General features: G+C 41.7%; 1 protein-coding gene across 6 annotated transcripts in view; it reads right to left on the bottom strand.

The window, feature by feature from the left end:
• Nucleotides 1-13390, bottom strand: part of HELLS (helicase, lymphoid specific) — a 267233-nt gene that overhangs the window by 132736 nt on the left and 121107 nt on the right. For all 6 annotated transcript variants that reach the window (XM_053691865.1, XM_053691867.1, XM_053691863.1 and 3 more), the window contains exons 10-13: nt 8566-8709; nt 8299-8495; nt 8118-8214; nt 7761-7922 (exon numbers count right to left, since the gene is read on the bottom strand). In XM_053691865.1, coding sequence (XP_053547840.1) covers nt 7761-7922; nt 8118-8214; nt 8299-8495; nt 8566-8709 — 600 coding nt within the window. The remainder of the gene's footprint in view (nt 1-7760; nt 7923-8117; nt 8215-8298; nt 8496-8565; nt 8710-13390) is intronic.

The following is a 13390-nucleotide window of genomic DNA, read 5'->3' as shown; positions in this document are numbered from 1 at the left end:
AAGGAAGTATCCGTATTAAAAGAATTAGCCAGCTTAAGGGCCTTAAAGGGACAGTCTACACCAGAATTTTTATCGTTTTAAAAGATAGATAATCCCTTTATTACCCATTCCCCAGTTTTGCATAACCAACAGTAATATTTACACTTTTTACCTCTGATTATCTTGTATCTAAGCCTCTGCAAACTGCCCCTTTATTTCAGTTCTTTTGACAGACTTGCCGTTTAGCCAATCAGTGCCTGCTCCCAGATAACTTCACATGCACAAGCAGTGTTATCTATATGAAATACATGAACACCCTCTAGTGGTGAAAAACTGTTAAGACGCATTCTGAAAAGAGGTAGCCTTCAAAGTCTAAGAAATTAGCATATGAACCTCCTAGGTTAAGCTTTCAACTAAGAATACAGAGAGAACAGAGCAAAATTTGTGATAAAAATAAATTGGAAAATTGTTTAAAATTACATGCACTATATGAATCATGAGTTATTTTGGCCTAGACTGTCCCTTTAATTCTGTCCTGTATTTCCTCTAAATAGGTCCTCAGTTCTAAGAGACTTCTAGAGAGTCAAACCAAAAAAGCAGCCGCAGTTGTGACTGTTACAATGCAGCCCGCCGGTTGCAATAAAAACCCTTGATGACCATAGAGTTTTGTTGAGAAGACCCTCCAACTTCTTATCCATGGGGTCTTTGAAAGCACAACTGTCCTCGATAGGAATAGTCGTACACTTCGCCAGGGGGGACCGTCTGCCAAGTATCCCGCACGGTGTCAGCTATAGGGTACATTTTCTTAAAAATAGGGAAAGGGGAGAACAGGATACCCGGTCTTTCCCATTCCCTTGCAATAATTTCCGAAATTCTCTTAGGAACCAGAAAACATCAGAAGAAGAGACCTCTAAGTATCTGTCCATCTTACTCCATTTCTCTGGTGGGAGTCACAGTCATCCAGAGTCACCAAAACCTCTTGCAGCAAAAGACTGAGGTGTTCAAGCTTAAATCTGAAGGACACGACGTCTGAATCTATCGGGGGCAAAGCACTTCCTGAGTCAGACAGTTCCCCCTCAGAAAGGGCCTCCCTACCACCCAATTCAGAGCCCTGGGAGGGTACATCGGAGATAGCCATCAAAGCATCAGAAGTCGCAGGGACCACATGGGCCTCTGTCCTACTGCGTTTGCCTTGTAAAGCTGGCAACTTAGATAAAACTTCTGAAAGAGTGGATGACATAACTGCAGCCATATCCTGCAGAGTAAATGAAGTGGACGCAGTTGAAGAACATGGCGTCGCCTGAGCAGGCGTTAAAGGTTGTGACTCTTGGGGAGAAAGTTTGCTGCATACCCGAGTCTCATCAGGCTGAGAAACATCCTTAGATACACTTGCATTAAAGAAAATGTGTTCTTTAAACTGTAAAGCCCTCAGTACACGAGGGACAAAAAGGAATAGGGGTTTCCACATTGGCATCTAAACACATAGAACATGTACTTTCCTGAACGTCAGCCATGACAAAAAAAAAAGCAATATTGGTCGTTTTAAATGTGATTAAAAACACTTAGAAAATTTGTTGAAAAAAAAATGTACTGTGCCTTTAAAGATTAAAGCCGTATAGTTTTACTGCTCCGCAATAAACATGCAATAATAGGGAAGCACCATAAGACTTGTGTTTTCCTGTATTCTGTACAGTCAAATTATGTATAAGGCCTTAGGGACTAAATTAAACACTTGCACCAGAGCTGTGGCGCCAACCTGCCCCCACGAGTCACTGAATAGACCTCCGTGACCGCTTGTGAGATTGCAACACAAGCTGTCTTAATCCACACGGAGCACTGAAGAACATTCTCTCAAAAGTCAGAATCCGGATATCAAGTGCGCAAAATGTTAAGCCCCGCCAGTCGTGGGCGGAATTAAGTCCCGGGCAACAGTAAGAACCACATGGGAATAAAAATGTTGGAAACCATGCAATCAAGTTAAGAGTTGCCAATGTGCCCCCTCAAAACACTCTCCTGTCCAACCATTAGTTCATTAAAAGTTAATGTTAGGACACTTAGCTGCCACAATCTCCCAGCGTCAAGCCCACAATCTAAACGCATCCACCGGGTTAAACCTTTATTAGGGCCCTGATAACACCTGCTGAACTTCACCTAATAAAGAGGGGATACCCATGCACACAATCTTACCCGTACAAACGATTACCCCTTCCCGATATAGGGAAAAAAGTGCCAGTCTGATCTGAGATACTTCAGTCTCCCCAGAAAAAAAGCAGCACTTACCTTATTATCTGCCTGACAGATCACAGGTTTAAGAGGTCCTCTCCCCAATATTGACCTTTTGGGGGGGGGGGGACTTTATTCACTTGGGCCGAGTCAGATAAAGAGGGACTCAGGAGAGGTGTTTGGTTGGGTTACAGAAGTGTACTATATAACATCTGTCACAAATTGCTCCCAGGTTTACAGAGAACGGTTCAGTTAGCTCCTGGTGCCTTATTTTCTTAACATAATGGCGACCGGGAGATCGTTGTGGTAAAGCCCACGAAGGGCGGGGCTATGTTTGGCACCCTTTTGTACAGCACAATTGGCTATAGCTAGATGTTACTTTTATGGGACCTGGAGCCTAAGTGTTATCACGCCCATGAGGGGCGGAGCTATGTTTCAGGCCAGGTAAGACTACTGCAGTTCCGATATCGAAAAGTAGAACTTTTATTTTTTCTAGCACAGTCCTTTGAGTTTTCACCTGTGTGGGTCCGGACAGCGCTGCAGCTGCGCTCCGGATCTGTTTTTGTACAAGTTTAAGCTGATACAAGGTGTTGATTGTATGGGCTCTGAGGGATGATAGGCACCTCAGCAGGATTAGCCGAGGTGTAGATAGGTTATTTGTGTGCTAAATTCTCTTTTCGCAATCTAGAATATATATTAAAAAAAAAAAGTTAGTTTTAAATTTAAAGAGACAGTAACGTTTTGTTGCGTTAATTTTTATATATTGAGCTAAAGATATTGTTATTGATTGAGCTAAAGATAGTTACTGAGTTAACCCCATTTGAGTAAATTTACTTAATATTGTGCACAACCACAATAGTTATATATAATATAAAGACCTCTGTTCCTGCTAATTAAAAAATGCCAGTTAGCCAAAAAATGGGGTTAACTCAGTAGCAATATCTTTAGCTCAATCGATATTAGAAGCTTAGAATCAGCCAACGGCCAGAACTATGGAGCTTTAAAGATACATACACCGCCAAAACTTAGTGAAGCACCTTAAGCCAAACTGGCATTTATAGCCTTGGATTTAGTAAGCGGTTAGCAATGGTATACATTTGATATAGATATATTATCGCAAGTATTACAAATATTGTAAGCAGTTATAGATGTGATGTATTAAGCATTGATATAATATTACAAATACTTAGCGAATCACTTCAAAAATCAATCAGTATCTATAGCGTGGATTCAGCAAGCGGTTATTAGTATGAAGATTCAAATATACAGATAATACCGCAAATATTTAGCGAATTCTCGCCATAATACCGCTAACAACTCTCAAGGCCAAGTGGACAATATGATTTAACTAGTTAATATTACCAAGTAATAGTTGATACATACTAAGAGCATAATTAGTATACCAAGAACAGCTACTTTATTGCAACATTATAATATACTCACATGATTACCATAACTCTTACATCGTAAGATCTCAATATTATCAGAGAAACAAATGATGAGAATACCATTACCAAACGCTTTCTTGTGAACTTCTACTGGAAGCGTGTTACCAATATTATCAAAGATCCAAGAACGCCAAGATCCATTAGAGCTACTATGTTACCTAAATGTGTTGCTGTCATAACAATTATAGTACATATCAACTTTAAAAATTCTATGGAATTTTAGTAACATAATCTCTGTGCAGTGATTCAAGCATAATGCTCGTGCATACATAAGTATTGATAAATATACGATCCAAAGACATTACAGGGGTTAATATATTAACTCACTGACCAGTATTATACCACACACAGTACTTTTTGTATTTATATAGCTAGGAGGCTATTTAAAATAGCATTATGCATATATTTCCAACAATATCATACTGAGATAAGAATACAATCACTAGGAAATCAGGTATTGTCTCACTAAGATAAATGCAATACTACAAGCATTAACAAACTTTGGTGATAATATGGGATATTTACGTTAATACCTCTAATATTAAAATTTGATTTGAATGGTGAGTCATAGACCACATATACAATATTAGAGAAAATATAACACAACAGCTTTCCCAAATAAAAGCTCAAAGTATAACAAAATACTATACAATTACAGAGATTAACCCGACTTGAAACTCAAGTAATTTCTAATACACACCACAACCACTGAATGTACTCCGTGAATAACGGATAAAAACCTACAAAGACCCAAACCTGTGTTTTTAATAAAGTTTGTATGTCAATTGTGTTTGTTGCCTTATATTTTAAAAAATTACCAATAAAGGTTATATTTTAATAAATATCCCCAAGCATACTCTCCTCCCAGGAGACACAGTTCTTGTCCAATTTTTGTCACTATCAATTAGGGAATGAGTGCTATATAGGTGTACAATCTATGGTAATATCTTGGTCTGCGGATGTTTCATCTACAGAAGAAAAATAGCGAAAAGGACGTCAGATAATTGTTCCTTTCGAGATTTCTAGGGACATCCTTCCACTCCTAAACAGAAGCAGTTTAAGCATTCCTGGAGACCCTATCAGACTTAGATTAGGGGAAAACAGTCCAAGAAGCCTTCTGTTGAATCAATGACAGCATGAGGTACGTGCACCCGATCTGTAAGGGGACAGGTTCTTTTTTCGATCAGACTTGGTTTTGTGATCACGATCCCTGGGGGTACATTGGGTCCCAGGGATACAAGTTGGAGTTCAACGTTTTCCTCCCAGGTGCAGGTTCCTGCTTTCAAGATTATCAGCAGTCCAGTCAAAAGGAGAGGCGCTCTTACTGTATACGGATCCTCTATGACCTGGGAGTGACAATTCCTGGTCCAAGGCAGGAATGATGTTGGGGACGCTATTCCTATCTGTCCGCGATTCCCAAAGAGTCCTATTCTAGAATCCATACAGGGTTCTCAGAGGGCTGTATTTCAAGATGGAAACTATCTTTTCATTCTTTATGTGGTCCAAGAGGGTCAATTTAGACCACAGGGGATCTGAAGGATGCATACTAAATGCAGTTTCCATCAACAAGGACTCTCAAATTTCGTGACCTTTCCGGACTGGCCTCAGTTTTTGGATTTTGTCAAGAGTGTTACTTGGATCTCTGTTGGTGGTGCTCCAATTGCGGAACATTGCAGTGCCAAACATTAAGGTTCAGAACCTTCATTTCAATGAGCCAGGATTAGGCAAACTTTCCTGCGGTTTCCTGGATGGAAGGTTTCTTTGGAAAAGAGTTACTTAGGTCTCCAAGCAAACTCCCTTGTAGTTGGAACCTATTAGTCTCCCTCAACAATGAAGCGACAGTCCAGGAATTCAAGAATTTTTTAATTCTTGCCTAGCAACATCTGTCCATCAGTGGCTTTGTGCTGGGAGGTACTTGGGGATGGCAATGAACTTCCAGTTGGCCTTTGCACCCTCAGTAGTTAATACTTTGGTGGTTGTCTCTGGATTTTTGCTCCCAGGAAACCTGCTTTCGAAGTTCTCTGGGTATGTGTGACAACAGATAGCCAGCCTTTGGGCTTGGAACTGTTTGGGGCTCTTTAAGAGCAGGGAACATGAACTCAAGTGGAGTTTGTTCTTCCAATATCATTTTATAAAACGAGTAATCTTTCTATCCTCTCCTAGCCTGGTCAGTTATCTTCGGGCTGGGTTTATCAGGTTTTAGTTCATTCTTACTTCATCTCTGGAGGGGCTTGTAGTATTCTTGCTATGACAGAGGTAGCAGGATATTTCAGTGCTGAGACCCACAATTACTGTCTGTCGACGAGTCATTTCCCAGAAAGGTCTTCTGAGAGGCGATCTAAGTGGGCAGATTTTTTTTCCCCAGGGGAGTGGGAACTCCGGACAGGAGTACCTTCCAGCCTGATCCTCAATGGAGTCAGTTGCTTTTGAATTTCATTATTTTGACAGAATGTCAAGTTCCTGAGGTTCGGATTAAGGTCAATGATCCTCAGGTTGTTCTAATAGACGCTTTGGCGTTACCTTGGAATTTCAATATTGCATATCTAATTCTTCCATTTGATTTTTCTCCTTGAGCCTTGGCTCAAGCTAAGTGGTCAGGCCTTGATCAGGATCAGACCTGTGTTCAGACCAATTACTTCTCTTGGAGTTTGAATTTGGTTCTTAAAATTCTTCGAGGGGCTCAGTTTGAGCCTATGCATTCCTTTGATATTAAACTGTTATCTTGGAAAGTTTATTTCTTGTTGCTATTTTCCTCTGTTCGCAGAGTGTCAGAGCTCTCGACATTGCAGTAAGTCCACTTACCTTATTTTCGTTGATAAGGTAGTTTTAAGTACTAAATTAGTATTTCTTCCTAAGGTTGCTTTCTGATCGGAATAAGGAGAATGTTATTCCTTCCTTGTGTCCTAATCCTTCTCAGAAGGAACGGTTTCTGCACAATTTGGACGTGGTCGTGCTTTAAAGTTTTACTATGGGCGACTACAGATTTTTGCCATTCTTATTTTTGCATATGAGACTGCTGGACAGCACCATCCTCAGAAAGTACCGGTTTATTCCACAAGGGACGTGGCTTCCTCGTGGGCATCAAGTATGAAGCTTTTGTGGAGCAGATTTTGCAAGGATGCAATTTGGTCTCTTCCACACTTTTTCAGAGTTCTATAAATTCGACGCTTTTGTTTGGCTGAGGACCATTTTTTGGGAGAAAGGTTTTTCAAGAAGTGGTGTCTTCCATTTAGGTTCCCTGTCTTGTCCCTACCATATCATCTCGTGTACTCTAGCTTGGGTATTGAATCCCATTAGTAATTAAGCTGATCCGTGGATCATCGAGATCATAAAAGAAAATATTGCTTAACCTGATAAATTCTATTTTTTTTGACACCGGCATGCCCTGTTTCTGAAAGACAGACAGGTTGATTGGTTATAAACTTCAGACACTTCTGTACCTTGGCATATCCTTTCTCTTCCTAACTTCGGGTCGAATGACTGAATTGGGAGGGAAGGGAGGAAGTATATTGACAGCTTTGTTGTGGTGCTCTTTGCCGCTCCTGCTGACCAGGAGGTGAATATTCCATTAGTAATTAGTAGGTAAGCATAAATGTTGTTTGTTAACTCTGCACCACGAACAGAAAATCAAATTTTTCTTAAAAGTAAAAGTTTTTTAAAGCTACACTGTTGAAAAGTGCACTGAGAGCTCACTAACCTGATCCTACTCTTGTTTGAGCTGTGGCCACGCTAACAGGAAGATAAGCCATTCAGCCTCCCAGGACCTGCACTATAGTTAACGCAGCATCCTGGTTGCCAAGCTTTCTGTTAGCACGGCCAGGAACCGCCACGAAGAGGTTGGGTTAGCCGGCGCACCACAGAGCACATTAACGTATTAAGCCTTTAATAGTAAGTTAAGAGAACAAAGACCAAATTTAGTCAGTATTTGTTTAAATTTTGCTGGTGCATTCACTTGGATATAAAAGTTTACAAAAAACAAAAACCCAATATTCAGTACAAATATATTCGCCCAGAAACAAAGTCACATCTCTAATATTCATTGGGTAAAGACATTTCACTAAACAAAAGCACATTACACAGGTAAACCAGCTGTGACCGGTAGATTCATACCTTGTCCTGACCAAGCATTTTCTCAATTGTCCTGTTCACTATGGCAGTGTAGAAACGCTCTTGCTTCTCTGTCAAAGGTGCATATACTACAACTTCACGTTTGGGAGGAACCTCCAACGTCACATCACATTTCAGTCTCCTCAGCAAAAAAGGTGTCAAAATCTGAGAAAAATTAAAATAGAAAGTGCTGCTTTTAACCCAGAGAGGAAAAAAATGCCATTAAGTCTCTCATTCAAGGGTGTGATTACAGAAGTTACGCTCTGAGCAGGGTTATGTTTCAAGACTCGTGTAGATCTTACAGTGTATTCAGACGTAATAATTTATGGACCTGTCGACTCTCCCAACAAACATGGTTACCTGGTGCAACATGTGCAGTATGTTCTGCTCACGTTCTTTGGCTACAATATCTTCAGCGTTCTGGGAGATGCCAGTTATATCAAACCACGATTCAAAGCTAAGGGACAAAGAACAATTTACAACAGGTAACCAGTACAACAAAGAGAAAAAACAAATTGACCCATGAATTAAAAAGACAAACCTCCTTAGATCATCAAACACATCTGGTAACAGGAAGTTAAGCAGAGACCAAAGTTCAGCTAAATTATTCTGCAGAGGTGTCCCAGTGAGCAGAAGCTTGTTGTCTGATCTGAACTGCTTTAGTTCTTGGATCAAGCGACAGTTCATGTTTTTAATCCTATGGCCTTCATCCAGAATCATGTACTTCCAGGAGTTATGCTGCAAATAAATAGTGTCACACACAGTACTAAAAGTGTTTTTTAGCCTAAGTCATTACAAGACTAGATACCTGCAGAGCCTGACGATCTCTCATAGCTATTTCAAAAGAAGTTATTACAACTGGGAAGATTTCTAAAGATCCTTGTCGTTTATTAATTTTCCGTGCCAACTGACGTCTCTCCTGTGGATTTCCATGGTAAAGCAGAACAGGGATCTGTAAGACATTTCAGTAATATTAGCTGAATCCTCACATCCCTCCAAATTTCTGCGACTCAGAGTGATATACAATTTAAAGTTTCCAATTGATATCACTGAATTTACTTCATTTTAGCATCTGTTGAGCAGATAGGCCAGGCTCAGGAGCGCAATATGGCAGCAGTTTTGCAATACCACCTTTGCAAGAAACTTAAATAATGAAATTTATGCTTACCTGAAATTTATTTGACACTGTGAGTCCACGGATCTTCAGCAATTACTTATTGGGAATCACTCCTGGCCAGCAGGAGGCGGTAAAGAGCATCACAGCAAAGCCGATATAAGTATCACTTCCCTTCCCCCAACCCCCAATCATTCGACCGAAGGAAAAGGAGAGGAAAGGAAGCAACACAAGGTGCAGAGGTTTAAACAAAAAAAAACAAAAACCTATCTGAAAAATACAGGGTGGGCCATGGACTCATCGTGTCAAGAAATAAATACATTTCAGTTTTTTCTAATGACACGGCGAGTCCATGGATCATCAGTAATTACTATTGGGAATCAATACCCAAGCTAGGAGGACACAGATAAGGGAGGGACAAGACAGGGAACCTAAACAGAAGGCACCAATGCTTGAAGAACCCTTTCTCCCAAAAGAAGCCTCAGCGGAGGCAAAAAGTATCAAAAGTATAAAATTTTGAAAGTGTGGAGAGGGCCAAGTTGAAGCCTTACAAATCTGTTCCACAGAAGCTTAATTTTTGAAGGTCCAGGAAGAAGAAATGGCCCTCGTGGAATGAGCCGTGATTCTCTCAGAAGGCTGCTGTCCAGCAGTTTCATAGGCCAAACGAATTATACTCAGCCACAAAGAAAGTAGCTTTCTGACCCTTGCGTTTCCCCAGAGAAAGAGACAAAGCAGAAGACTGGCGAAAATCCTTAGTCGCCTGTAAATAGTATGTCAACGCATGCACCACATCTAGGTTGTGCAGTAAACGCTCTTTATGAGAAGGGTTATGACAGAGGAACAACGATTTCTTGATTAATATTCCTATCCGAAACCACTTTAGGAAGGAAACCTAACGCAGTACTACCTTAACCAAATGAATAATAAGGTAAGGGGATTCACACTGCAACGCTGAGAGTTCAGAGACTCAGAGCAGAAGAACTTGCAAAAAGAAACAAAAACTTTCCAAGATAACATCTCAATATCTAAGGAATGCATAGGCTCAAACAGAGCCTGCTGAAGAACTTTAACAAGGTTAAGACTTCAGGGAGGAGTAACAGGTTTGAACACAGGTCTGATTCGGACCAAGGCTTGACAGAACGATTGCACATCTGGTAATCGCCCAGACATTTGACCCTCTCAAAGTATTCGCAGACAAACCCTTCTCCAGACCTTGATGGAGAAAGGACAAAATTCTAGGAATCCTGACTCTACTCCACGATAACCAAGCCTTTAACGAGCCCAGACTACTCCCCATCCCAGCAGGCTGGCATCCGTAGTCACAATCACCTAGGTAGGTCTGCGGAAGCAGGTTCCCTGGGAGAGCTGTTCCTGAGACAACCACCACTGAAGAGAATCTTGTCGCCTTTTCCAGTTCTAATCACGGAGACAGATCTGCATAATCCCTGTTCCATTGTTTGAGCATGCATAACTGCAGAGGTCTGAGATGGAACCGAGCAAATGGAATGTTGTCCATGGCAGCTACCATCAGACCAATTACATCCAAACATTGGGCCACTGACAGCCAAGGAGAGGACTAAAGGGCAAGACAAGATTCAAAGATCTTTGTTTTTCAGACCTCAAATATTTTCATTGATAGGGAATCTTAAGGTTCCCAAGAACACTACTCTTGTAGCTGGAATTAAGGAACCCTTTCACCATATTCACCTTCCATCCGTGAGAGCGTAGAAAAGATCTGTGTGGGAGTTTGCTTGTTGAAAAGATGGCGCCTGAACGAGAATGTCGCCCAGATAAGGCATCACTGCAATGCACCGCAAACTGAGCACCACCAACAGCACTCCCAGGACCTTTGAGCAAATTCTGGGAGCTGTGGCAAGGCCAAATGAAAGAGCCACAAACTGAAAGGGATTTGTCTAGAAACATGAACCTCAGAAACTTGTGATGATCCCTGTGAATGGGAACATGCAGGTACGCATCCTTTAAATCTACTGTTGTCATGAACTGACCCTCTTGAACCAAGGGAAGAATGGAACGAATAGTTTCCATCTTAAAGGACGGTTCTCTGAGGAACTTGTTTAGACTTGAGGTCTAAAAATCGGTCTTAAAGTTTCCTCTTTTTAGGGAACCATTAACAGATTGAGTAGAATCCCAGACCCTGTTCCTGCATTGGAACAGGAACTATCACTCCCAGGACGGAAAGATCCCCAGTGTAAGAATGCCTCTCTCGTCTACAGATAATCTTAAGAGCAGAAACCTGCCCCTGGGAGGAAAGGTCTTGAACTCCAGTTTGTATCCCTGGGTCAAGATGTCCACTGCCCAGGGATCCAGAACATCCCGAACCCAGGCCTGAGCAAAGGAAAACATAATTTATGCTTACCTGATAAATTCCTTTCTTCTGTAGTGTGATCAGTCCACGGGTCATCATTACTTCTGGGATATTACTCCTCCCCAACAGGAAGTGCAAGAGGATTCACCCAGCAGAGCTGCATATAGCTCCTCCCCTCTACGTCACTCCCAGTCATTCGACCAAGGACCAACGAGAAAGGAAAAGCCAAGGGTGAAGTGGTGACTGGAGTATAAATTAAAAAATATTTACCTGCCTTAAAAACAGGGCGGGCCGTGGACTGATCACACTACAGAAGAAAGGAATTTATCAGGTAAGCATAAATTATGTTTTCTTCTGTTAAGTGTGATCAGTCCACGGGTCATCATTACTTCTGGGATACCAATACCAAAGCAAAAGTACACGGATGACGGGAGGGATAGGCAGGCTCTTTATACAGAAGGAACCACTGCCTGAAAGACCTTTCTCCAAAAATAGCCTCCGATGAAGCAAAGTGTTCAAATTTGTAAAATTGGAAAAAGTATGAAGCGAAGACCAAGTTGCAGCCTTGCAAATCTGTTCAACAGAGGCCTCATTCTTGAAGGCCCAAGTGGAAGCCACAGCTCTAGTAGAATGAGCTGTAATTCTTTCAGGAGGCTGCTGTCAGCAGTCTCATAAGCTAAACGAATTATGCTACGAAGCCAAAAAGAAAGAGGTAGCGGAAGCTTTTTGACCCACTCCTCTGCCCAGAGTAAATGACAGAGAAGACGTTTGTCGAAATTCCTTAGTTGCCTGTAAGTAAAATTTTAGAGCACGGACTACATCCAGGTTGTGCAGTAGACGTTCCTTCTTTGAAGAAGGATTTGGGCATAAAGAAGGGAACAACAATCTCTGATTGATATTCCTGTTAGTAACTACCTTAGGTAAGAACCCAGGTTTAGTACGCAGGACTACCTTATCCGAATGAAAAATATAAGGAGAATCACAATGTAAGGTTGATAATTCAGAGACTCTTCGAGCCGAGGAAATAGCCATTAAAAATAGAACTTTCCAAGATAACAACTTTATATCAATGGAATGAAGGGGTTCAAACGGAACGCCCTGTAAAACATTAAGAACAAGGTTTAAACTCCATGGTGGAGCAACCGTTTTAAACACAGGCTTAATCCTGGCCAAAGCCTGACAAAAAGCCTGGACGTCAGGAACTTCTGACAGACATTTCTGTAACAGAATGGACAGAGCTGAGATCTGTCCCTTTAATGAACTAGCAGATAAACCCTTTTCTAAACCTTCTTGTAGAAAAGACAATATCCTAGGAATCCTAACCTTACTCCAAGAGTAACCTTTGGATTCACACCAATATAGGTATTTACGCCATATCTTATGGTAAATCTTTCTGGTAACAGGTTTCCTAGCCTGTATTAAGGTATCAATAACTGACTCAGAAAATCCACGTCTTGATAAAATCAAGCGTTCAATTTCCAAGCAGTCAGCTTCAGAGAAGTTAGATTTTGATGTTTGAAGGGACCCTGTATCAGAAGGTCCAGTTTCAGAGGTAGAGACCAAGGTGGACAGGATGACATGTCCACCAGGTCTGCATACCAAGTCCTGCGTGGCCTCGCAGGTGCTATTAGAATCTCTGATGCTCTCTGTTTGATTCTGGCAATCAATCGAGGAAGCAACGGGAAAGGGTGGAAACACGTAAGCCATCCTGAAGTCCCAAGGTTGCTGTCAGAGCATCTATCAGGACTGCTCCTGGATCCCTGGATCTGGGACCCGTACGAGGAAGCTTGGCGTTCTGCTCGATGACGCCATGAGATCTATCTCTGGTTTGCCCCACCGTCGAAGTATTTGGGCAAAGACTCCGGATGAAAGTTCCCACTCCCCCGGATGAAAAGTCTGACGACTTAAGAAATCTGCCTCCCAGTTCTCCACTCCCGGGATGTGGATTGCTGACAGGTGGAGAGAGTGAGACTCTGCCCAGCAAATTATCATTGATACTTCCATCATAGCTAGGGAGCTTCTTGTCCCTCCCTGATGGTTGATGTAAGCTACAGTCGTGATGTTGTCCGACTGAAACCTGATGAACCCCCGAGTTGTCAACTGGGGCCAAGCCAGGAGGGCATTGAGAACTGCTCTCAATTCCAGAATGTTTATTGGCAGGAGACTCTCCTCCTGACTCCATTGTCCCTGAGC

This window comes from Bombina bombina, chromosome 9 (assembly GCF_027579735.1).
Source record: "Bombina bombina isolate aBomBom1 chromosome 9, aBomBom1.pri, whole genome shotgun sequence".
NCBI lineage: Eukaryota > Metazoa > Chordata > Amphibia > Anura > Bombinatoridae > Bombina > Bombina bombina.
Note: the sequence above shows the minus strand (reverse complement) of the source record. Positions and strands in the feature narration are given on the sequence as shown.